The sequence below is a fragment of the Falco cherrug genome, chromosome Z, assembly GCF_023634085.1.
Source record: "Falco cherrug isolate bFalChe1 chromosome Z, bFalChe1.pri, whole genome shotgun sequence".
NCBI lineage: Eukaryota > Metazoa > Chordata > Aves > Falconiformes > Falconidae > Falco > Falco cherrug.
Window position 1 is genome coordinate 63517584 of NC_073720.1, and position 26089 is coordinate 63543672.

The 26089-nt window shown below is 39.7% G+C and overlaps 1 protein-coding gene and 1 long non-coding RNA gene across 6 annotated transcripts in view; one reads left to right on the forward strand and one right to left on the reverse strand.

The window, feature by feature from the left end:
- LOC129734666 (uncharacterized) overlaps positions 1-26089 on the forward strand; it is a 34296-nt gene that overhangs the window by 897 nt on the left and 7310 nt on the right. The window contains exon 2 of the long non-coding RNA XR_008730152.1: positions 25634-25776. This is a non-coding gene — a long non-coding RNA (uncharacterized LOC129734666). The remainder of the gene's footprint in view (positions 1-25633; positions 25777-26089) is intronic.
- GRAMD2B (GRAM domain containing 2B) overlaps positions 8583-26089 on the reverse strand; it is a 43440-nt gene continuing 25933 nt past the window's right edge. For all 5 annotated transcript variants that reach the window (XM_005432745.3, XM_055698358.1, XM_055698357.1 and 2 more), the window contains exons 3-14: positions 24658-24745; positions 24292-24358; positions 23258-23361; positions 19662-19757; positions 18625-18696; positions 18424-18504; positions 17631-17742; positions 15783-15905; positions 15505-15592; positions 14961-15062; positions 13435-13528; positions 8583-9851 (exon numbers count right to left, since the gene is read on the reverse strand). In XM_005432745.3, coding sequence (XP_005432802.1) covers positions 9810-9851; positions 13435-13528; positions 14961-15062; positions 15505-15592; positions 15783-15905; positions 17631-17742; positions 18424-18504; positions 18625-18696; positions 19662-19757; positions 23258-23361; positions 24292-24358; positions 24658-24745 — 1069 coding nt within the window. In that variant the 3' untranslated portion in view covers positions 8583-9809. The remainder of the gene's footprint in view (positions 9852-13434; positions 13529-14960; positions 15063-15504; positions 15593-15782; positions 15906-17630; positions 17743-18423; positions 18505-18624; positions 18697-19661; positions 19758-23257; positions 23362-24291; positions 24359-24657; positions 24746-26089) is intronic.

The following is a 26089-nucleotide window of genomic DNA, read 5'->3' on the forward strand; positions in this document are numbered from 1 at the left end:
GGAGAAAAATGTGTTGTCACCCTGGAACTCGTCATTTCCAGCTCCTCCTTTCTCTGCCAAACTGGTTATTCAAATCTAATCTATTTAGCAGATTTAGCAGCAGAGGTGATGCAACGTACCTTTGTACTCTGGACTTTGCACAAAATAACCCCAAATTATTTTCCTGGAAGCAAATTAGGATAGTGATGGCACAGGCCTGCTGGTGGGGATGGGAAGCAGCAGCACATGACCAAGAAGGGGGGTGACGGTAGGGTGGCAGTAGCACAGAGGCAACTGCTGGCAAGTTGGACAACTGTCAAACTCTGCCTCTCTTAAGTGCCTAATGGTAGAGGAGATGGAAATGTGCATGTCTGCAGTGGCTCAGGCAGCTGTATGACTAAACTCTTAAGTATCAGGCAATGCAGATTTCTTCACGCTCATTCTTAATCTCAGGAAAGACACCAGCTGCTCAGCGTCGTGAGTGGTGCAATAAATGATAATAATGTAGCTGGCCACAAGTGTTTTGTGAGAGATTGCTCATTGCAAGTGATAAAGAAGGTGGCAGAAAGACAGGGAGTGTAAGTTATTCAACAGGCCCTGAGCACCCGTGGCCTAGCTTATGACACATGCTATTGCCAATGAAATCCCAACTGAGCAACTTACTCATCAGCCGGCCCTAGGAGAGAAATAGGCTGATTGCACGTGACTTATGGGAACAAGAAGAACCACTGAGCCTACAACAGAGGTGTGAAAGGATATTTTCCTTTGTTTGGCTCATTTGCACTTCCTGAACTATGCCTTCACTAAGCCAACTGAATTGTGGCAGTAAAATTATTGACTTTTTTTTTTTTTTTCCCTCAAGAAACCTATATTGAAAGTCACAGCTTGGCAGCAACTTGCATAGTGCTACTTCTCAGGTGCTGTCGCTTGCACCGCTGCCAAAAGGCTGTCAGTGCCCTGAGCCAGAAGCCACTGTATCCTCAGGCCTCTGAGCCAGGATACACTCACCACTGCAGCAATTCACACTTAAATTGCGTTTTCGTATGTGTTATGTATGTCTGTTTGTGTGTATGTATTATATATGTGTATGTCTACACACACACAAAATTGTATGTGATGCAAAGCAGTGGGGAAATGACCTGGGAGTCCAAATAAAGACTATCACAATACAGAGGCTTTCACACTTCGGACAATTTCTTGATCATAACTTGATTAGATAATCTAGGCTGCTAATACTTACTTTTTGATGGGGCAGGTTTTCTACTGATTTTCTTAACAAGGTTGCCAAAGTTTGTTCTAGACTGATGACAGATATGAGGGAAAATATGTTGGAGGAAACATCAAAACTTCATTTCAGCCCATAAAAGATCTGTATTTCATTTGCTCAAATTGTACATCCTCATTGCTCAGCAACGATGGCAAACTTTTGCAGCATTTAATGTTATACTTTTCACTTTTTATACTAGCATGATTGATAAGAATGCTGGAGTCTCCTGTCATGAGGCTGTGGTGTTAGCCTTTGTGCAAGCTTATTTACTTATGAAATTTTTGTGTCAGGTTCAACATAGGGAGGAATAGTTCTCTCCTCCTAGGGCTTCTACTGTCCCTGATGGGACTAGTGTGGAATGAGCATCCACTAGCAGCGCAGCCCCTTGTCCAGCAGCAGTAGCACATAGTTTTAAGTGGTGGTATCACCAGCAGCAGTAACAGCTAGCAAAAGTGGTGAAATAGCTGGAGGTTTAAAATTTCCCCAGTAAAGGTATGTTATGGAAGGACTTTGCCTAGGGGCGATGGGAGTGCAGCTGTTCTGCTGCACCGGGTGCTTCCGCAGGCAAAGCAAGGAAAGGGCAGCAGGGGAAATCCTGTACTTCTCCAAGCTTTCCAAGTTCAGGCTCCCAAGCACCCTTCTAGGATGGCCCAGAACACCACACAATAATAATTTAGTGGCTAAACCAGCATAGCTGTTACATGCTCACTCATCTGTGCTTGGGTGTATTGTAACAAGTTTTCACTTGTTGGAAAAACTGCCAGAGAGGGAAAAGAAAAAAAAAGCTAACATGTTCTACGGTTTAGACATTAACATCTCTGTTTTTTCAATGTGATTTAAATACATCTGCTATTGCAGTACATTCTTGCACATTGTAAAAGAAAGAATAGATGAATTCAGAACAGAATAAATACCCACACTGTGGAAATCAAACTAGCTTAAAGGTTTCTCAGTCTGAGAGCTGGAAAGAAAAAAAAAAAAGGTAGTTTTCAGAAGGACAGAAAAAAAAACCCTTCTGAAAAGAATGCTATATAATACACTGTACAGTTGTTACTGTGTATCTCCAACACAAAAAGAACTACATTTTTTTCACCAGATGCAGAAATTTAAAAGGAATTTCTAGTGTTAGCTTAAAGAGCTTTTTATAAACATTAAAACAGAACCAGGACTTGACGGCTCTGCTGCTTACAGCAGGGCAGAACTTATTAATGAAAAACAAATGAATGGGAAATAAAACTGGTAAGCAGAGAGAGTAAGAGATGAGGGAGTTGATTTATGTTTGGTGTTGGTGCCTGGAGACTAATTCCACTACTCAAAGCAAGGAGGAAAAAAATCCAGTCAAGTGTGTCAGCATATAACCTTGCTTTTGCAGGGGAAAAATGAATATTGCACTTAGCTGACAGTCCATCTTATCCCAAGGCATATTTGCTATGACAGACATGCTTCCAATATTAACATTACTGCTGTCACAACTTTAAAAAAAAATATCTCATTTCCATATGTTGGAAATAGTAATACAGGTCTGATTGTGCCAGGTAACTCTATCTGCTTCCTGAGGGAACACACACACACAGACAAATGATCATAGGACAAACACATTATTCTTTTATAATCCTCCGTTGTCATCTACAAAGAGGAGTTTTCTTTGATGCTTACAGTTGAGGAGTTAACCAGAGTCACGTGGAAGCCCAACTTACCACTGCTAACGCATTCGGTCCATCTCAGTCATCTGTGCCCACAGCTCCTTGGGGAAGCACCGAGGTACAGGGCAGGTGTACAGAGAAATTGCCTCAGAGTATTCTTACCATTTCCAATGTTGCTTCACTTTGCATGGAATAGAATTACAGAATACAATAGAGGGCAAAAGTAGTAATGTCAGTAAAACTTCTAAAACATTATTTCAGGCATTGCTCAACAAGCCTGTCTTTGACGCTGTTAGACAGACTCTTCTTCATAGCTCTGACGGAAAATGAACTAATTTTGGGTGGGTTACCATTTAACAGATCAACTTTTGGATTCAGGTTACATCTGGTAGCACATGAAGGGAAATGGAGGCAGACAATGGGCAATAAGCAGAAGGAGGGAGCAACTATGGCAGCCCTCAACAGCCAGCCCTGAGCACCCTTGTTTCTTTAGTCCTAACCGTAATCCAACTCATGTGCTTCCATTAGTTCAATTAGACAGCAAACCACAAATCGTTTTCATGGGAGGAGTTACTGTGGTGGTCAAAGTGTGATTTCAGAAATCAGAAATATATGAAGAGACTTGGAGAAGTATGGAAGATATCTTCCCACAATCAAGAAATTGAAGTCCTTCAGCTCAACAACCATCTTCCTTATAGCCGTTACCATTAATCAGTCTTTAGAAGGCTGGGCATTTCCAAATCAGCTAATGTAGATTGTTTATTTATTTTCATGTGTGCTGTTAGTGGCATTGCTTAGAACTGTTTACAGGAAAACACAGGGCACATCTTCACATAGTATCATAAGCCAGTACAATAAAGCATTTATTTCTCACATGATTTGTCTGTGAGAGAAGGTTCATGGTTCATTTCATACATTGTGGAAACATCTGTTAGTACACGCTGACTTTCTTCCCACCTTGCCCATGCCTCAGAATGCAGCCACGTGTGCATATTGCCACGATAACAAGCTCTAAGTGCGGGAAGGATATGGAGCTGTATTTTGCCCTGCGTGCCAGGTGCAGCGTGTAAGGTTATAATTAAGTTACTCATTACCTTTTCTTCTTGGAATGAACCCCTATCTGTCTATCTGTAGATAGTGCAAAGAGCTGGTCTTTAATTTTGTACTTAACGGCGCATTGGAATGATTTTCCTTTAATCTTCTGCTAAGCACTTCTAAAATGCCTAGTCAGTGGAAAATTACCTTATTAATACCATTAAGTGAGAACAGCAGTTGAAGAGAACTTTATTGTACAGCCCAGACTACCTGCATTGTCAATGACTAATAAATCCTTGTTATGAAGTTTAATATAAAACGTCACTCCTGCAGAATAGGATGCAGTTACTACACCATCATGACATGAACTTGCTGTTTGTGATGTAAAGCCTGGAAAAAGATACATTTTCAACCTTAAGAACATAATGAGCTTTTAAGCAATAGTCAGATGAACTTGTACAGAAATTGGCAAGGCAAGAAGGTCACATGTACAGTAAAATACATAGGCATAGGCTCCACACACAATGGACGAAAGTTAAAAAAAATATAGGGAGGGGAGAAGAGCTATCTAGACTGAATTCACAGAGGCTGGCAGCTAGCAAGCATCTAATTTTTTTGACCCAGATGTTTACTTAGTAAACAGACATCCAATTCAGGGTGTTACTCCTTCCACCAACAATTACGCTCTTGGAAATGTGTTTGGACCTTCCAGGAGGGGCAAGATATTTGGCACAAATACTGTCTGTTGTGGGGAAGAAAGGTAAAGTGATCCATGCAGAGCATTTGTAACTTCTATAGGGAATAGCTGGAATATTCTTACATGTTTTGTATTGGAAACACAAGCTTGGGAAAACATAGGAATGCCTTGAATTCATGCTTGAAGTCTGCTTGCTAGGATGCTGCAGCCTGATGACTCATTTGTAAACTGTAATAGAGATGATACCAGGTACTGAAGAAAGACAAAATCTTCTGATTATTACACCGATCCCACTGGTAGCCTCTCAAGAAAGACAAAAGCCTCTTATTATTACACCAATCCCACTGGTGGCCTTCCAGAGCACTTTCCTAACCAGCTCCTTCTTAGGATCATCCCCTTTGAGGGTCCTACCAGTAGCAGGTGTAGGCAAGGGCCCCTAATCAAGGTGCTGTAAGGATGTGGGCTTCATCACCCAAATAATTTCAGATATAATCTAAGATGAGTAGTCACAGTATCACTGGCGGTTTGACTAAAAGGGAAGTTGAGAGTCAGTAGATGCCACCAGGAGGAAAACCTCAAGGTCTAAAATGCAGGGGTCTATGTACCAGTGAAATTCCTGTGTTTTGGATGGGAATAGTTACAGACATCATAAGCCTGTGTGAAGCTCAGGGAATAAACTCAGGATCCTAAGGGCTGCTGAGTTAGTGCATATACTATACGTTGCATTTTCCTGACCTTCTGTTAAAATCCAGGAAGGCTACAGATAAAGAGGGAATAATGAGACAATAATGAAATATACTGGCATGTATTTCGTTGTGGCTGCTCACTGAACAACAGGTATTCTAAAGGTCCACAATGATAAAATAGTATTACACCAATATTATAATCCATGAAAGCAAAAAACCCCATCCCTTTCGCCTCATTACATGAAACCACGTTTAGCAGAAAGGTCCACTGGGTTCAAACCATAAACCTGGAAACATCAAATGAGATTAGTCAATTTTCCCTCTTGAGCAAATTTGCATGTCAGACTCAGATAATCTCACCAGGAAAACTGAAAGCAGGTGCTGGCAAAATCCTTTCAAATGATATTATTCCTCTGCTGTTTACAGAAGCAGAGACACAGGCACTGAGCACAAAGGGAACTGTTTGCTCAGTTTTCTGTCTAAATAGCCAGCTTTTTCATGATCTTTACTGCATGTCACCCCCGGTCTGTAAATGCAAAATCTCCTGTTGTTCTTGAGAGTAATACCTCACTAGCAGCTGCAGCTGAACCAGCCAAGCAATAGCCCACAAAGGCCCGAAAAACACCAACCTAGAGGTTTATTTAGTGTTTGTCAGTATTAGGTGGAACCTTGGAAATGAAAGTGTAGGCATAGCAGGAATGAGTGAGCATTGCTACACATTTGCATGAAAGTTCAGAAGAAACCAGTGATAGAATTCAAGACAAACATGTGCACGCACACACAAAATTGTTAGTCTTTTCTACAAATGCTAATGACAATTAGTATTTTTCATGTTCTGCAGAGAGGGGGCTTTATAATACTTTGCCTTAACAGAGTGCTAGCTGCATCCTTCACAACAACTGTATGATAAACTTGATACCCCTCAGCCCAAGCAGTTCAGGTAACTGACTTGGCAGAAAACTAATTCAACAAGCCCTCAACCCATCCAGCCTCTCCAAACCCATTTCTGCTCCTTTCTTCTACCTGTGAAAACGTGTAAGAAAATAACAACTGGGAATATGGAAGAGTGGAGAAATGGAAAAAAGGACTTTTCCTCTTGACAGCAGCCTGAAGACAGAAGAATTCCAAACCATCAGAAAATCATGCCTATAATATACTTCCATGTCATGTGGTTCTGCGTCCCTCTCCCTTTCCTCCCAGCAATTTTTAGCCATTTGGTAACCTCATACTAATGAGGTGGAGAAGATAATTTCAAATTAGTCTCACCAGGCCAGGATGTAAGTCCACTTGCTGTACATTGGCAGAGTATATGTGGAAAAGTCAGGTCTGATCTATGGCTCCTACCCACAACCACCAAAAGTGTCTTGGGAGTTTCCTCAGAATTCATTTTCTGAGAAAGAAAATCAAGCAGCTGTTTGCTTGTTTGGTTGTTTTTTCTCCCTTAGAGTAAGCAATCAGACAAACTGGTGAAAGTTGGACTAAGATTGCTAAGAAAAAATTACTGCATCACCAACTACAACTACAGAAAATGTTAGTGATGTGTCCATGTTGCCTTCCATGTATCTGCAAAAGCATCTTTCCAGAACTAGGTCCTTTGTGGCTGGTGAAATCCAGTTTTTTTTCCAGCCTCTATGCTGTGAGGGACAACAGACAGAAAAAACTGGAAAAACAAATCCAAAAGAAGTAAGAAAATTGGCTTTTAAAAGTAATTTCTAGGCAGCCTATGCAGCTAATTATACATGAACATTATTAACACCGTGCACTAAATATTTGGTGTATATTTCTGACTTCCTTGAAGTCACACATCTTCCCACCTGCTTCTGTAAACTAGCACTTCACCTTTGACAAATAGCAAAACCCCTCCTCGAGGCCTTTGGACTACATACCAGAGATGCTAGTTCAGGAAGCCCCCTTAGCTTTTTGCCCGACTCCCAGCCTCGCAGCAAGCACCTTTTCCTTGCTCATCACTGCTGCTGCTACTTCCCACCCAATCAGGACTGGGGCAAACTCCCCCTCTTCAGTCACAAGATTAGAAAACCTCTCACACTTCAAAACTTTGTCCCCACTGGGTCTTGCGTGTGCTCTGCCTCTCAGATTGGAAGCACTGCAGCATTACACGCTGCCCAGCTGTGCACTGACTTCTGAACAGTATGACATCCTCAAGACATCCTCCTCCTCCCTCTAGGAAAAGGAGTGAGGGTACCAATGGACGAGCAGAGGTGAGGTGGCAACACTGAATTGTGACCTGAGCCACAAGCACCAAGCACCAGTTCTTTCTTCGGAGTGTAATTTGCTTCTCTGTTTTGAAAGACACTGTTACACCTTTGTCCAGACTCGCCTCCCCTGGCATGCTGCTGCCACGGGCTAAAGGGCATGTATCCACCTTTGATTACTCATGCAGGCTGGTAATTACTGTGTTCACTTATGGCAAACGATAAGGCGTTAGCCTGCCTGCTTTACATAAGGCAGATGCCAAATATTATCTCTCTTCCTTTGTTTTCCTATAGCAAAGCACATCTTTGCTGATGTAATGGAATAACAGGCTAACACAGTTCAGCTGTTGCATATAATCAAGCTTCCCTGAAGTTCCTTTGATAAAGGTGACTTGTGGCATCAAGTTTTAAACCATAAACAGAACTAAAAACTTCTGTTACTGATACAGAATTAAAGGAAGCTGAGAATAAGGGAGAGGATAAGGTCAGAGTCCAAAATATTCATAAGCTGTGTAACTGTGGAAAAAGATAGCAGTAGTGGAAAGGATGGAAAAAGAAGAAAACTTAACTTATTTCAATAGGGCTTTTTTTGTGAAACAAAGTATTCCAATAATTTCATGACAGCTGAGGAAGGAAAGGCAGAGGCTGCAATAGGGAGAACCATGAAAACTCACAGATTTCTGACAGACCGTGCTCAGATGGAACCTTGAGCCAGGCAGGCACATTAGAGAGCACATAGGGCTCTCCAAGCTGCTTCAACATTAGGATACTCATCCAATGTTCTTAAAGGTGAAATCACATGAGAAAACTATTAAAATTTCCTAAGAACTCTGGGGGCCAGATTTACTCCTGCTGTTTGGTCATTGCAGTCTGGGAAGACCTCAGGTACAGCTGAGTAAGAGGAAGCACATCAGCAGGACGCAGCTCGCAACCCTTCCTGTGGGGTACTGTGTTTTGCACAAATTTTGTACTGTATGAGCCTCATCATCATGATTATCACACTTGACCAATATTCATGCTGATGGATGGAACTCAGTTCATCTAAATTATAGTATCGAGTCGCTTGTTTTAAAAAAGTTTATTTAAACAAAGTGGGTACATTTCACAGAAATGGTTATAAAATGCATAGCATATTATAAACAATACTGTTACTTTAAAGATACTAGTTTTTATTATCCTAAATACTGCTTTTTAAAAACTAACCAGCCTGCTTGGTGAATTAGAAAGCTAAAAATCCCCAGTTATCCCATTGAGGCACTGTGAAAAAAATAGTACGATATCACTTCTTCATTCATTCTAGTGATTGTATTGCTGCATCATTAATTCACCAGTTCCTGTTATGTGGAAATATCTGTTCCCTGGAGTCACATACCACGACTAGATTTCCATCAACTGGAGCACAAATTGCACTTGTTCAGCTAACCAAAACCCCATGTAACTCCAAGGAAAGCTGACTCAGGGTCTTCACACCGATTAACTTAATGGACAGAGACTATGAGTGGACAAAAAACCTAGCAGTTATTCTAAGCTGTGCAGATATGTCACATCTATACTGCTATTTATAAGCAACTTGATTTTAAGTTGGCAAGTCCATACATATTTCAAGCTTGACTTCAGTGGAAACTGAATCCCCAGTTTCCTTAGGTCTGTAAGAAACAGACCTTACCCTCAGCGGTGATGCAATGCCACAGAAAGCAGAATTGAGCCTTTTTACAGCACACCTCGAGCATTCAGAACTTCACATAACCACATTCAGAGGTGACTGTCTTCTGAGCTCTGGGACACCCCAGCACAAAATAGTAAAAATGTATAGCAAAGCATCAATCCATAACCGTAACTGACCAGCTTATTCACACAACACTTCAGCATGAGTCATGACTGAAATTCTTCCCATTTACACTTGTATGATGATAGCAGAAAGCAAATGCTGAGGTAAAAAATTGATGCACCAGGTTTGTGCTGGTGTAAGCAAGTCTAGAATCAAGCAAGCTATAAAATCCATTAATTCACACACAACAGAGAAGAAAAAAATCCCCTTACTTTTAAAGCATATACGTACATGTAGATCAAAACATACACGTTGTAGATCAGAACATACAGGTTTTCAACACTTATAGATACATGCTCAAGAATAAAATGACTTTCTGCATTATGACATGAGCTTTACAGTAGTTTAAGCTTGGTTTGGACTGAAAATAGAGAAGCTTGAACTCTGGCCAGCAGAGCTCCTTTGGAACTGTTTTCAAGAGAGAAGAATGAGGTCTGAAGCAGTCCAAGAACATCGACGTTTCATTCACGATCTTCAAGTAGTTTTTGTAAGTTGTTCTGTATCTTAGAAAAAGGAGAGAAAAATAATTGGGGGGCAGGAAGCGTTATACTGCATTAAAAAACCCAAGACATACTCTTCATTATACTCTCTGCCTGCATCTTAATTCTGTCACAACTATTCATACCAATGGTATTAATGCTAAATGCTTCCTGACCTAGTCAAAGGAAACATCTGGATACAATCAGCTAGCAGCACACCTAGCTTTCATATTACGAGCATCTCCTGCAATTTCCTCCTATAGACTCTCTCCTTCATTAGGTATAAGAAAAAAATGATAGGAAAAGACTAGAGCTAGAAAGAAAGGGACAAGAAACCCAATTATTTTGAATCTGATCAAAACCCATTAAGAGCCTCAAAGTTGCCGTTCAGGTTTAAGTGAATAATTCAAACAATTTTGTAACAGTTTCAGCTACACAGTTGCCTATGAGGCGTACGCAGCGAAATAAAGGTCTTTTAACCATTAGCAGGTATGTCCCATTTGCCTGGTTCAGTGTATTGTTTGTGGGTTATCTTTCCTTAGTTACACTGAAGGCAACACCAGCCAGTCAGATCCTCAAAGATGATTTGCACAGACCCATTTTACAAAGCCTATTTATCTTTCATCTCCTTGTCCTTAAAAGCAGAGAGGGGGGAATATAGTGGGTCACATTCCCTGGCACATGTGTTCTCTGTATCTTAGTAACTAGCAGTCACTGGCTGCAGAAGGTTTAGTCACAGATACTTTCAGGCTTTAATTTGAGGAGCCATTATACTTCCTGTTCACAGATACCACTTCTTAATCCTACCTCATTTCTAGCCCAGATGCACACGTTTTTCAAGTGGGGCATTTTGGGGAAAGGAGCACAGGAAGAAGCACCTAATTTTGCAAGAGTCACTTAATGCATACATAGGATTTTCCTTTTAACAAGCTACATTAGAATAAGGGAATGAGTAACATTAGGCCACGTTTTCCCTCCCCCAGTTTAACACTTTACACTCTGATAGACATGGTGCATTTTAACAACCTGTTAAATTCACTTAAATGCCAAAGCAAAATTCTGCTAAGCCATGGCAACTCCAAGTATGAAGCTGAGCTTGCAAAAAGCTCAAGGTCACACTGAAAAAGTCATTGCAACATATTGCACTGAACGCTTTTTAACTGGAGAATAATTTCTACTTTTTAGTCTAGATAATGCCTGTGCTCTAGCTTACAATGCTGCAGTTGCACAGGAAACAAGGTGAGAAACAAGTTACACCGGAACTGTCAATGCCACCTGTGCTGCTGAAGCCAGCTGCAGTCAACTACTAGCACTTTTCACTAAGGCATATGAAACAGTTAAGCAGTAACTTTGCTCCGAGAACATAAAGCTGTTAGATTTCTACCAGTTTTGCAGTACAAACATCCTGTTCTAACCACTGCTCATCTAGATTAGACAGGACTGGGATGTGACAATATGCAGCTACAGGCAATACTCATTTAGCCTGTATGCATAGTAGCTGATTGTCTCTTGAGTATTCGGCAAATACAAGGGAAGACTTAAAAGGGTCCAATCCTGTAGACACTAAACGAAAAAAGCACTGACTTAAGACTCTAATTCAGGACAGAGGGCCTCTTCTCTGGGGATAACTGAATGATCTGATCATCCAGCTGCTTTTTACTATGTCTCCAAGCAAAGACTATATAAGGGAGTGGGAAAGTGCCTAGCCCTGCTGCAGAGGGCTGGCTGGCAAGCTTCCCACTGAAACGACATCTCTCATGAACCATCTTGCCAGCCTGTCCCAGACAGCTGGAAAGCAGTGACCTCTTAAATGACCTAATTTGGCTAAAGATTGTATCTGCTAATCCTCTGGTAAGTATTTTCGTCTGTATTCATATTCTTAGCATCCAGAGCATACAGAGGAGTTAAGCTAGCATTATTCTAGACTTCCACCACAGCCAAGGGGGTGGAGGTTTGGGCAGCGAAACCTCTTTTTGGCAGTATTTGTAAAACCCACGCCACACAGGTAAAGAGTGATCTTATGTAACCCTAGCTTTATGCTACTTGAGAAACTTTGTTTAGGGAAAAAAAAAAAAAAAAAGGTATTAAAAGACCTTGGCATGCACTCTGATTTAGAAACAGTGCAAAAATATCTTATGTGACTTAAGCACACAGGAATTCAAGTAACCTTTGGATTTGCTCCACTGATACTTTTTTTGATGCTTGGCCAGTGTACATGTTCCCAACATGTAACATTTCATGCACCTGTATTGTGTGCAGCTGTCATGGTTTGGGGGTGGGGGGACAGGACAGGGGGCTGCAGGGGCAGGGGCTGCCCTGTGCTGGATACAGCTGTTCCAGCAGCCTCCAATGGACCCACTTCAGGGGCACAACTGAGACCCTCAGCCAAGACTGTGGTCAAGCCTCTAGGAAAGTGTATTCAAAAAAGGGGAAAAACACCAAACAGAGACAGGAGCAGAGTAAGATGGTGAGAAACAGCAGAAGGAACACCAGAGTCTGAGAGGGAGTAGGGGGAGGAGGTGCTCCATGGCAGAGAAGATGTCCGTGCTGCAGCCCATGGAGAACCCATGCCACAGCAGGTGGTTACTTTCCAAAGCACGGAGGCCCTTGAAGGAGCCCACCTGCAGCAGGGGGAAAATGGGGAAAGAGGTGCAGCAGAAAGTTACTTTCTGTAACAGCCTACCAGCCCCACTTTGGAGGCAGGGAATGGGGTGAGGAGTTGGGAGTGGGAGTGAAACTGAGCCTGGGACAGGGGGGAAGAAAGGCAGCGGTGTATCGTTTGTCCTTGTTTCTCACTACCCAGATCTATTTTAACTGGTACTATATTGAATTGATTTTCCCCAAGTCAAATTTGTTTTGCCTGCAACAGTAACTGGTAAGCAACATCCTTGCTTTTACCTTAATTCATGAGCTTCCTCATTCTACCTTCTCCCCCTGCCCTGCTAGGAAGGGGGAGAGCAGTTGGCTGTGTGTCTGACTGCTGGCCAAGAGTAGCCCACCACAACAACTAAAATGGAAATAAAGTCTGCACACCCACTTTTGTTTTGCATAGGTTTCCAATTTAAGTCTTTAGCAATTAGAGTATAGTAAAAACTAAATGCCAGGAATATTTGGAATTACGAAATTGGTGCAGCAGCATTTGTGTCACCAAAACAGGCAGATTCCAGCCACTTCATATGAAGAAGCTGACCACACATGAAAGCCAGCATTGTTTTTCTTTATAATAATTAAACCCCCCCATAATCTCAAACAAAAGCCCCAGACAAAAAAGTTCATCAAATAGTAATAAAGGTTAAGTTCAGAATCCTTAGCCTTGATGGACAATAATCCCTCACTGAAATCATTACATGCAATAATCACTCCTGAAGTGTACATTTATTAGTATTCATGGTTGTAAGCCTCAGCAAAAGGCAAAACATTTACGCATACCAGTGCTTGTACTTGTGCTAATTTGTAGTCCAAAATCCAGTCCTTTGTCTAGGAAAACATGTCAGCTTCTTGTACCAAATCTGGGGGTAATTTGGCACTTTTCAAAATAACAGACTATAGAAATTCTGCAAGAACCGGGTTAGTGTGTCAGAATTTGCATTATATCATAGGAAGTTACCTTTTCCAATTTTATAAGATTAGCAGTTAACTCATCACAAAGGGCATCAGCATTAATTTGCAGATGAGATCCCAAACCTTGGTGCCCTGCACGTCTGTCAAACAGAATAAAGAAGTAAGTGTGACAGAAGCAAAACAGAGTAAAACAGAACTGAGAGATACATGTAGATGGGAATACAGTGGCAACATTGTAAACTGTACTTGTTTACAGAAACAAAGGCCTCAGTCACTTATGCACTCTTTCTTTATGTGGTCTCATTCTCCAGAAGTTTAGACAGAAAACTTTACAGCTATTTCCACTGGCAATAAGTCGAAAAGTTGCATTAAGTTCCATGTCCCGTGACTTGAAGGAAATCAAAAAGTCCAACCCCTTGACACTGTAGAAGTGCACATTAGATCATCCTTTATCTTGTACTGTTTGAGATCAGAGCAGCAAAACCCAGGCCCTTCTCCTGTAAGAGTGCTTCAGAAGAGGGACACAGCATACTGTTAATAAAAACATGCCAGAAGTGGGAAAATGGCTTTTGACATTGCCTGCTCTTAGCGATAGTTCCACCCAGTCTTGGTACAGCTCTTTGGAGTTTATTTTCCCTGTTTTTCAGGTGGTGCTTCTCCAGCTATCAGCATTGCCACTCAGGCTGCAGGTGGCTACAGGTCTTGCACAGAGATTTACAAATAGCTTTTGAAGACATGTTTTTCAGACCAGCTCAGAAAAAATCACGTATAAGAAGGGGAGAAGAGTTAATGCAAAATTTAATGTTGAATGAACTGATTAGTATTCTCAGCAGTATCCAGTTAACTACCTTCTGCCCTCAGAGAGGAGTAGGAAGCTTGGCATACTGCTGTGGTGTATGCCCCTTGCACTGCCTACCCATGCAACTTGGAGATTGAAAAAAAAAAAAGTAAAAACACAGGGGCAGACAATATCTATGACTCTAGCTACAGAATGGGACTGTCTATGGAACCATGGCCCCTTTCCCTATTTCCTCTTCAAATACACAAAGAACCTTCCCTTGGTGTGTTTGGGGTTTTCTTTGTTTTGGTTTGGTTTTGTGGTGTGGATTTTGTTTATTTTATTTTAGTAAAACAGGATATCAATTTCTAAAGAGAATATAAGCAGCCCAAAGCTTTAGCAAACATTATACAAGCAAGTCAGATTAGCCCAAAGATTATGAAGTAACTTCTGTCATCTTCGGCTAATCAAATAACATCAAGAGTAAAGACAGAAGTTATACCTTTTCCACAGAATCGTTGCTCTGGAAAGGAACTGATCACTTCCACAGTTTACACTGAAGTTACTCACAGCTATATGAAACATTCTCAAGGCAGTAGTATACCACGACATATCACATTTTTACTGAAAGTCTTAAACAGAAAGCTGTGAGATGAGGCTAGTACAGATACAAGAACTACAGCACACTGACGTATCACAAGGGCACTACAATATGACAGTGGTTTCCGAGGAAAATAGATGAGCATGACAAATACTGGAAGAAGATTTCCCGAATTTTATAGAGCGTATCTTACTCCTTAATATGTGAATCAAAGGATGTGATGGAAATAATACGTTCCTCCAGGACACTGATTTTGTATCTCATGTAGAAGGTAGAAAATATTAATACACAAACCCTGTAAGAAAGGAAAATAAGGTACATCAGTTAATCAAAACTTTAAAGGTACTTGACAAACTTAATGTTAAAAGCCATTTAAATTGTTACTTGCACATGTTGAATAATAACAGTATCATTCTTAGAAACACCTCAGGAATACCCGTAAGTGGCAATCGGACAGTTATGAAAATCTCAGCCCTGAGTATGGCTTTGCTAAGTGACATGTAAACTGAACTTGCAAGTAGTTAGTCTTTAACACATCCTGAACCAGAAGACCCTTTGCTTTTAAAAGCGAAAGGCCTGTTAGGTAAGCCTGCCCCAGCATTTCTACTTCTGAGAACTACAAAAGCCACAATTCTCAATGGCTTCCTTTTTTCAAGTGAAGCTTAGATTGCACTAATCTATGTATACATAAAAAAATCATAGTATTTTGATAATACTGGTATTAATTGCTAACTTACAGAACTGCATAAAATATAAGTACATGGTTCAGAGATAAGAGCTTCTGGGTCTTCACTTTGTGGAAGAACCTGAAGGCTTCAGAATGGCCTACGAGGACAAGAACCAAGCGTTACTTTGATCAAAGCAGACATGGCACACAAATCATTTTTAGAAGCATGCAATGGATAATATAAACATAAGGATAAACAAGAAAGTTCTTCCAAATTACATGAACTGACATAACTATGCAAACTTATGCCTGCTAACTCCAGCTGAAGATATGGTCTTGACTCCTTACCATTTCGAGGACTGTTTCGGGCTTTTCCATCAGGTCCACGTTTACTGTGTGCATCTGAGCGGAGAGACTTTGCCTCAGTCTTGGAAACTTTCAAGTGAGTCTGTGTCTCAACAACATGATAATCTGTCAAAAGCAAGATTTTTAATAATGATGAAATATGAAGTCAAAGGAAGCTGTCGGTCGCTTAGGTTAGTCGAGGAATAGGGTAAGAAGAAGATTTTAAAAAGTGCATTTCTGTACTTGGACAGAAAGCAGCATTTGGTTTAGTAATCTTAAAACACATTATTGTAATGTGTAATTCCACATTATCACAAAATATAAAGCATCACCTGGACTGGAAAAGGATGATGCATTTACATTTTAAGATCCTTTGAAGGATGGCAACCTGTACAAATTTTGAAGGTTATCACTGAATTTCCAGTCAGAAGATTATACAGGCACAAAAGTCATCTCTCAAAAGGACTGACTATGCTATAGTAATGATTCCAAGTGACTTTAAGAGCAACATCAAATGGAGATACTGCATTGTTACTTTAAAAAGATTACAGTTCTCTTTCCTGTTTTTTAAATGTGGATAGCTCTTGAAAGAGATAGGACAGAAAAATTCAGTCGCACTCAGTTTTATTCATGCTTTACTTGCACCCTGGACTGCTTGAACGATGCACAAGAAACAGAATCACAACTGACAGATGTACCCCCCTTCCCCCCCCCAGTTCTTCTTCCTAGGGTGATTCTTTAACTGCATGTTGGTTTTTTATTTATGGAAAAGGAAAATGGAAAGGTTTGAAGTAGTTATTAGCCATAAGGAAGTAACACAGGAAATTAAATCATTATTCAGAAGCATTCATGTGGCAAGTGATGACACCACGATTTAGTTACTGTTTCACAGATGCCACCAAACAATTAAAAATATGCGCACAGTAAATACCAAAGACCAATGAAAGCAAACAGCCCCAAATCATATCACTGAAGAAAAGGCACACAGCGAAAAAGAAGAGTTAATTAAAACTAATGTGACAGAAAACAGTTATAAAAATGATAGTGCTTAATTTAAAATTAACAGTAAATGTTTCTTTTTCTACAAATAATTTTATAGTCAACATGGAACCTGGAGTAGTAACATAACAACACATTAATATGTTAATATGTATTAATTCTACAACAGAATAATACCTTAGCTTTTTCTATTAACATTCAATATATGCTACATAAAACAAGTTCTGCTGTACTTATGAACTTACATGCAGTGAGTTTCTACACAGCATTCCTGCTAATTAGGTGAATAACTTGAGGCATATTAAATTACAAAGAGCACTGTTAAGAACAACTTTGGACAGTATCTTCAAGTGTCTTAACTGCAAAGAATAAAGTGAGGGTTTAAAAAACAAACCCACAAATCCACATATCAAAAATAACTTTTTTGATGACCAAAAGCCACCACAGTAAAGGACATGATTTGTACAGATTAAAGGAAGTTACATTGTGACTTAAATGACTTTAGAGGTTTTTGTTTGCTTGTTTTTCTTTTTTTAAAATGAGGAACATCTCCCACACTATCTCTGCTAGCATAACTCATGGGGGATGTAGGGAGCAAATAATACATGAATAAAAAACTGGAAGCAGTAATGACAAGTCAGATCTGCTGCTGACCAAGTCATTGCCTGTGTCTGGATTGCAAAGGGACAAAATAATAGAAACACAGCTAACACGGCTTTGAGGAAGACCTGGAAAACCACACAATTCTCCAGGACTGTGGACAATGTATATTTCACATCAGGAGGGGATTAGAGAAGCAAAACTGAGAGCTAAACAGTTCTCATCTTCTTGGGCCTCCACAATCTCACTCACCTTGGAAGCATTCCAGCTCTGGGGTCTGTGAGCCTGTGCTGCTGGACTCTTCCATCTCTTGCCTCCGCTGCTGCACTATTCCATCCAGATCAGAATAGTCTTCATTGAAATCCTGATGGGGAGAAAGCATCACAAGAAAGCTCAGCTCTGTTCTAAATCCAATCAACCTTATTTCCTCTGACCTTCCTCTAGAAACTGAACCAATAATTACAGATTTAAAACTGTTAAACAATGAACAATCTCTGTTATCAAGCTGTAGAGATCAAGTTAGCAAATTAAGTCCCTCTGATCAATTCAAGCCTCATCCCCTGCCACTGTTTAAGTGAGGATAATAAGCCTGTGTAGAGAAGAAAGACACTTCAATTAAACCAACTGAGATGTCCATGACAGGCATTACTAGAATTAGAATCTGGTCATCAAATGTGCCTGCATGTCTTTCAGATGTCTGAACTGGTTCACAGAGGAAGGACTGCAACTAGAAACACTTCAAAAAGTGTCATGGCAGTCAGAAAAGCAACTTTGAGCACTGTGAAACTTGACTGTTAAACAGAGATATGCAGAGCACATAGACCTTAGAATATATCCAAAGGGCACACACGTATACATACTGCATGTGATCAGATGAAATATACTTAATGCTAATCATTCCTACTGCCCTCCCAATGTTAAAAAAATCGTGGAAGTTTTAGAAGACAGATGTCATTATTTCCTTCAGTTGCCTTTCTTCAGACATAAATGGTATTTGCAATGAAAGCTGCCATGCAACAAAAGAACCAACATCTAAGCCATTTACCAAGGGCAGAGTTGTAGGACGATCAGCTCTGAAGCTGTTTTCTGCAGAAGAGGGATTTGGACTGTTGCCCATGCTTTTGTCCTGAAAAAAGCAGCAGTGTTAACGAGGAACATACTCAGAAACTATCCAGTATTTAAAAGCAGAAAAGTGGTAATAGGGAACACAAAGCTATGTATCATCTTCACTCCCATTAGTACTTACCTCAAGATGTCTACAGATAGATTTTAATAGCTTGTAGGTAGTATCTCTGGAGAGTAAGGAGACGAACATGTACTGAAAAAACAAAAGTTCCAAAACTGTTTGAGAAAAGCATACAGTACTAACTTCAAAAATAAGTGATTTTGCTGATCAAGTAACTGTTTTCAAGAACTTTTGTAGAGCAGGAAAACCCTCCACCCCTTTTAAGCCTATGACCTGGGGTTAATCACAAAGAACACAGAACAGGCCCATAAAAGTTACTATGTCCTGCTGCAGAAACCAGAGGATAGTCCAGATCTGTTCTTTTTTTAGGAAGACTTTGCACATTATGTTATACTTACCTCTTAAAAAACTACAAACAAAACCCCAAAGAACCACAACTCATTTTTTTTACAGTCTCCTGCATCCACAAAATGTTTGGGCAATGAAAATGGGCTGGCCTAAAGCTGCTCTTAGGATAATCATATCTTCTACTGATTGATGCAATTACTATTCCTGAATATCACTAAGCATATGTATTTTGTGCATCTATGGTATTGCTGGTCAGGTAAGAGACCCAAGTACATGAAAGAATATGTCAGAGCTGCCAACAAGGCAGATAATGCTCTGCACACACACTTCATGACCCAGCTGTTTCAGTTCCCCCAGTGCAACCACACAGCGGTCTTGGAGAATGAGGATGATAGATTACAGAGAGCAGGTGAAAACCAGAGATTCCATTTCTTATTTTCTTACAAAGTTCTACACAGCTTTTTTTAGCGCAGATCCAAAGACCAAAGACAGAGGGTTAGTAAGAGGAAGAAAAAAAAGGGTCCTTGCTTGTCACAAGAGAATTAGCAGAAGAAGCTAGAATCATCCCCTAGGAAACCAGATTCTCCAAAGTTCAAAGTCTAAATGCCAACTGTTTAAGTGGCCACTTGGCACTTTCAAGAATCCCTCCTATTACTGTTGAGGAGGGAGTTAAAAAAAAGAACAGGCAGAAGAAAAATGAAAAAGAAAGCAAGCAGAGTGCAATAGCTTCACCCTCTACTAGTACTCACCCTATCTGTGACTGTTGCTATGATCAGAGCATTTGGCACAAGAAGGGCAGTTTTGGTCTTCTTCAAAAGCGTCACGGAGAGCGCAGGTATACTAATCTGAAACAAGATCAATGTAGTGTTAAGAGTACCAGTATGCACATACAAACCTACATGATCTTTCACAAGGAGCCAGCCTACCAGATGTGATAAACCAGATCTTCAACACTCTTCATTTAAAGATTTCTCTACTACATCCCTGATTACTAATATTTCACATGGAACAGGTATGGTTTCAGATTATTACTGCCTCTTAACTGTTTTTATTTCTGTTTTTATCAGATGCTAATCCAGGCTTTAGTTCACGTCTGTCTTTCCTGATCCCTTCTGGCTCTTACAAGACTATGAGCTCAGTGTACTGTAGAACATACCAGTTTTAAAGCTAGGCTTCTTTGTCTAGAAACAAAATATTTTGGAACACATCAAACCAGAGGCTTGTTGAAGAATGAACACAGAATTCTTCTCCATACTTAGATCTTTTAGCCTGCAACAAGCAGCTGAGTAAACAGCTCATCCTTCAGTAATGTTGAAAATATAGACCCATAGACCCACTGACCGACTTAAACTGATTCCTGTGTGTGCCATCCAGACTGTCTACATTTACATTAAAAAGTTCTCAGTTTTCCTTCCTGCTTTACATCCAGTTTCATTAGCTTAATGCCTGCTAAATTTCAGAGTATTTCAGTTCTTTATAATAACAGATTATCTGGTTTGACTTTCAGTTGAGAAGCCTACAGCTTAGCAAGTTAGGCAAATGTAATAATCCTGGATACACATGGTTAATATACAATTCCTGTTCAATATTCCTTTGGCACACACTGTCACAACTACCTGAGAAATTTGGAAGCGACATTCAAAGTGTCCAAAGATTGTTCAAGGAGCAATCACAGCACTGCATCAAAACCACCAGTGCAGAAAGAGAATGAAGTTACTTTGTGTTACACAGTTTCATAAAACATTGCTAACTTTTGTTCAGAACAGCAACACAAAGTAATGAAATGAAAAACTGTTTTAGGTAACAAAGTATTTGTGTACGTTAATCTGGGTGCAAGAGTGACAACCACTGTTGAAGCATGGCTAGTCAAGTATCTGCTTGTAGCCTAAGGGCTAGAAACTTGGCTCTTTACTTGGTAGTTTCATTACAGAAGTGTGCTGGCAGAAAAACTCCAAAGCATATTAATTTAGTTACTTTCAATCCCAGTCCTCTGTCTTAGAATCTGTAATACTGGTCATCATTTGTTCTATTGATTTTTTAACACGTCATCTCTATTTGTCCAGCTTCAGAAGACTAGTCTTTTGAAAATGGGTAATTAAACAGCTCCTCCACTATATCTTTTCTTCTTAAAGTGGACATCGTATCATTCACAAAGTTTTTCAACACTTTTCAAAACAACTTTTCCTGGGAGTAGGAAGAAGGGAGCAGCTATGATGCGTGCTTGATAGGAAACCCCCAGGATCTTCAGGTAGCTAGAACAGAATCTGTGTAGCTTTAAAAAGGCAAAATGAAACAACAAACCAAAACATAAGCAAACCAGAAGATTTTTCAGCAGAAATGCCACTAAACAGTAACGATAAAAAAAGCAACTTAAAAATTTTCTTATTGGTTCCATTCACCTCAAAGAACTTTAAATCAGAGATATTAATGGCATTCTACTGCATGTTATTTTGATGGATAACATTACTGCAATCAAGATTGAAGTGTACTTCAGTAGGATTAGGTACTGGCTTATTGCACTGCTACCCCAGCACCAGATTAAGATGTTAACATGCTATCTGCAACAATAATTATTTCAGGAAACAAGGTTTACCTGCAGGCAACTTGGAAAGCAACTAAAATGTGTAAGACAATGTTAGCTCCAGGAAAGACTCAAGGCCAGTATATATAGCCAAACCAGAACTACCTGGAAAGAGAGTGATGTCTTTCAAAGCCTATTGAATCCTGCAGATGCAATCTTTTATTTTTGAATATGCACAGTGTTTACACTGCAGAAACAGTCTCCTGGCTTGCATGGCTATTCCCTCCCCCAAAGCTTTCAATAAAAAAAAAAATCTGCAGGTAGAAGAATTCACATTGAAAAATTTATTAGAATGTGTAGACCTGCTATTTCTCACAGTACAACACTTAATCACTAGAGCTTAAATTGTTCTACAAGTTCTAAGCAATAGCAGTTTTGTGTCTTGGAAACTTTATCAGTGTATTTGACTGCTAAGAACGTGCCTTTTCCTGTGAAGCTTAATTTCCTTCTCCCCCTCCCATTACCTCATTTTTCATTATATCCCTGACCTTCCTGCTTTTTATTAATGGTATTCCTAAAAACTTTTGCCTGCTTTATGTGACTGAACAAAGCCTTAAGCATGTGTTGCAGGGGCAGGGGGAGATAACTGGAAGTATCATTGACATACACACCATTTACATTAACATACTGCCTATGACTAACAGGACCCATTAACTAGGATTCAACAATAATTCCGTTTCTTGGGCCAAGCAGTAAAACACAATAATCTAAAAGGTCACTATGAACAACATGTTGTTAATAATTTTAAGCATTTTTAAATTACTCCACCTTCTCAAAAGCCCCTTCAAAGATAGATGTCGTTCCACCAAAACAACCGACAGCAGAGAAGTAAGATACTCTCAACTCCTAAACTGGTTTCAGCACCCAATTTACTGACAAAGGTCTGGATCCAACCAGGAACTCTGTTCAAGGACGTACTTGAGAAAGAAGCCAAAGAAATCCTTGCAGCAAACTGAGCTGCTTTCCAATAAAAGCTCAAAAACAAAGCACAGTTTATGGAAACAAAACCATTCCAAAAGCTCCAGATCAACAGAAACAGAACACAAATCTTTTTGGAAAGGCTTTATTTCTATCTGTAAGCGTAGCGTTTACCACAGGGGACCCAAGACTTAGGTGGGTTGTATCTGCACCAAAAAAAGAAAGAAAAAAAAAAAAAAAAAAAAAAGTATATGACCTTGTAAATTAGGATCTTCCCAACTGTTCATGTCCCATTTCTGCTCTTCAATTGAGGCTCACAAGTAAAAACTAGCAAACTATTTTTTCTTTCCCCATTCTCTGTTTATGCAGGAGTGCTAGAAGAATACCTCAAAGATCTTTGCCACTCAACTCGGAAGCCAGTTTTAGCTCTCCCTCTTTCATTGTCTTAATATGCTTGATTCTTCCCTCTAGCTCTCCAACTACAGTCTCACAGTCCTTATACTTCTCAGCCTTCCCTCCTCCTCTTTTCCATACTTAGCCCAAGTAAGAGATTTTTGTACAGTTTGTGCTACATGGGCTTGGCAATGACCTCACTGCTGCATATCAGATCCTTTCGTTTCATCTATTTTTTTCAGATAGGAAGTCCTTAAGAGAGAGACTCGATCTTTAATAGTAATAATGCTCCAGTTCTACAGTGACTTTTGGGCATCACTTCTGAACAGTGATCGTATTCAATAATACTTAGAAGTATTAGTATTCCAGCATTGCATAATAATGTGAACTTCTGATTAATAACAGATTGTTAAGGAACAGCATTGCTGTTCTGTACACAAAGATTTTACTGACCTTAGTGTCCTTACCAAAAACCTTCGAATGGAAGCAAATCCAGTTTTCAGAAAGGAATAACTTTCCTTGGTACAGAATTTCTTTCTGCAAAGCACAGGTAAAACCTGAAAGAAATAGATACTCTATGATCTTTAAGGTAACTAAAATTCAAGCCAACTGTTACCAGTTTGGCTTTTGTTTTGCTCTTTTTTTGCAAAATCATAGTATGTTTAGGTTTATACCTTTCAATAAATATTGTCAAACCTTGAAATATTCAGTAAGTTTAACTAATACTGACAAGCTCAGAAGATTTCACAGGCCTAAGTTTAGAATCAAAATATATGAGAGACAAAGACCAAAATGTGTAATAACATACAACTGGCTCAAAGAAGCCAAGAATACTTTCTGGGAGAGTACTACCTAGCTTCCTAGAAACTTTTTTACTAGTTTTCAGGCAACATCAACTTTTAGCTCTACAGCAGTTGTCTGGACTAGATGACCAACCGAGGAACAACACACATGAAGTAATACAGCTTTTACTTCACAGCCATTGAACAAATAATTTCTCACCCATGAACCTTTTTCTTTGTATTCCGTTCCAGAAACATGTTAGAAGTATCTATGTAGAATTCACTTGAATTCTACTACCACAGGGAACAGCAGAATCTTTAAACATTTTAAGTCCTTCTCCTACCAGTTTTTTTAAATCTTAAAGCATCATCAACAGCAAAAACTCAGGCTAGTCACTTGACCAGTGCTGTCTGAGTTAAGTTACACCTTTAGTAAGGAAGCTTCAGTACTGAAAAACGTTGCACTAGGTTACTCTGCAAGTGCAAAGCAGGTTATGATTCCCACAGACTCCCAACAACTAAGATTGAAGTTTTGCAAGATTAAAACAAAAACACCCACTGCATGCAGAAGAAGGCCTTGTAGCTCTAAGCAGCTGGAGTTTAAGGTTTTTAAAATTTAAATAGTTCCACTTGTACATCACCACAGTTGGCGAGTAACAGCCTCTTAGATCCACAGCCAGCAATGACAAGGGCGTTAATACTCACTTTGTTTCAGTGGCTCATCAATGGGAACATCTAGAAACAGCTTATGAAAGTGTGCATTTGCCTTCAGCTAAAAAACAAAAAGCCCCACACCCAGAGACACATACCTTATTAGACAGTCTTACAATCAAGTGACCCATTCCACTTCCTATCCTCCCAATATATTGTAATTTTGCCCACTTGTTTTACAATAAATCCTGATTTTTGCTATGTGACTATTAAGTCTGTGTCCTGCTTTACCCAGACTCTGATGAAAATGGAAGCTATGTCCTTATACAACCACGAACTATTAAACAAGGGGGTTTTCACGGTAGCTACATATTAACTCCTACTATACATATAAACAAACAAGTCCATACTCTGCCCTACCTGATTTGAGGCACGTTTTTTCCTTTCAGTCTTGGAGTCACTCTTGATATCGACGTTCAGGAGTGGACTATCTGTGCTGCTTTTTGTCCTGAAGATCAAAAAAGGCATCCCATATAAGCTTGGCCTCAGTTCATTAGCCTTGAAAAGTTAGCAACAGGACGTACTTTTCCATGAAACATATTAATTCTTTAGTAACTATTATCTGATTCATCAAGGATTATCCAGCAAAGAGGAGTGTATCTTATTCTTAAACCATGCCAGACCTCACAGAAGGTTTTCTGTTAATCTGGAAGGGATATTCTAAATTGGTAGTTGTAAGGAAGTAGAAGAAGTTCAAGACATTTTTACAACTTAATGAATTATCACAGTGCTTAGCTCCATGTTTGTTTGGTTCTTGGTAACATGTGAAATACTAACACTAAGCATGTGACTTACTAATAAAAGATAAAGTAAGATAAAACTTAGTACCTGAGAGTGCAGGGCAGTGTACTGAAAGCTACGAATTTGCACAAAGTATAAACTAATTTGGAAAGTGCATTTGGAAAGAAAGAGATAAAATACAGGTGCGTAAGTCATAGGATGGCTATGAACTGTGTAAGTGTAATGTAATGAAATCATTAAGACAACCAGCAATGCTAGAGGAGATGAAAGGGAATTGTCAGGGCCAGTTATATAGGAAGCTGTACCTGTACAGCTCTAGCCATTCATACTAGAAAAAGAAAACCAACCAAAAACCCAACAGCTCTAGAGCAGAACAAGTACAGAAGAAAGTCTCTCTGGATGGCTGGGAAAACGAGTTTTGTTTGTTTTATGTAGAAGAACATAATGGCATGGACTGTTCAGAAAAACAAAAACAAAGCTGGGCTAACAGTATTTCATAAATCAGGAAGAGAAGAACATTATCCCTGAGAGCTATTTAGCACAGAACAAAAGCATGTCAATAGGCTATAAAAATAAGGTAGCTCTAATTTTTTAGTCCTTCAGATGCAGACTGAAGAGCAGAAGGAAAAACACAACACAGGACCACTATACTGAAAGACCTGAAGAACATGTGCTAAAAATTCAATGGGGAAAGAAAGGTGCTACAAAAGCTTCCACTACTGCACCTTATCCTGCACAGTAAGTCTTCTTTACTTTCCTAGACTTCAGAGGTTCAATATTTCTAGTAAAAAAACGGAAGGGTGAGAGGAAGAGAATGCTCAAGTGTAATGGTGATATAGCTGGATTTAGGAAAGAGAATGTGCAACAAGATTGCTGCAGCAAGGGGACCGGTTGCATATCTCAGGTGGTCTCTCAGAAGAAAACTTGTGTATGTGTATTTGTGTGCTTATGCAAAGTACAGGTCCAACAGAAATGAACAGTGAGCCTTACAAAAAACCACTTATGCCAACCCCTCACCAGCACACACTCAATCAGTCAATTACATGGTAAG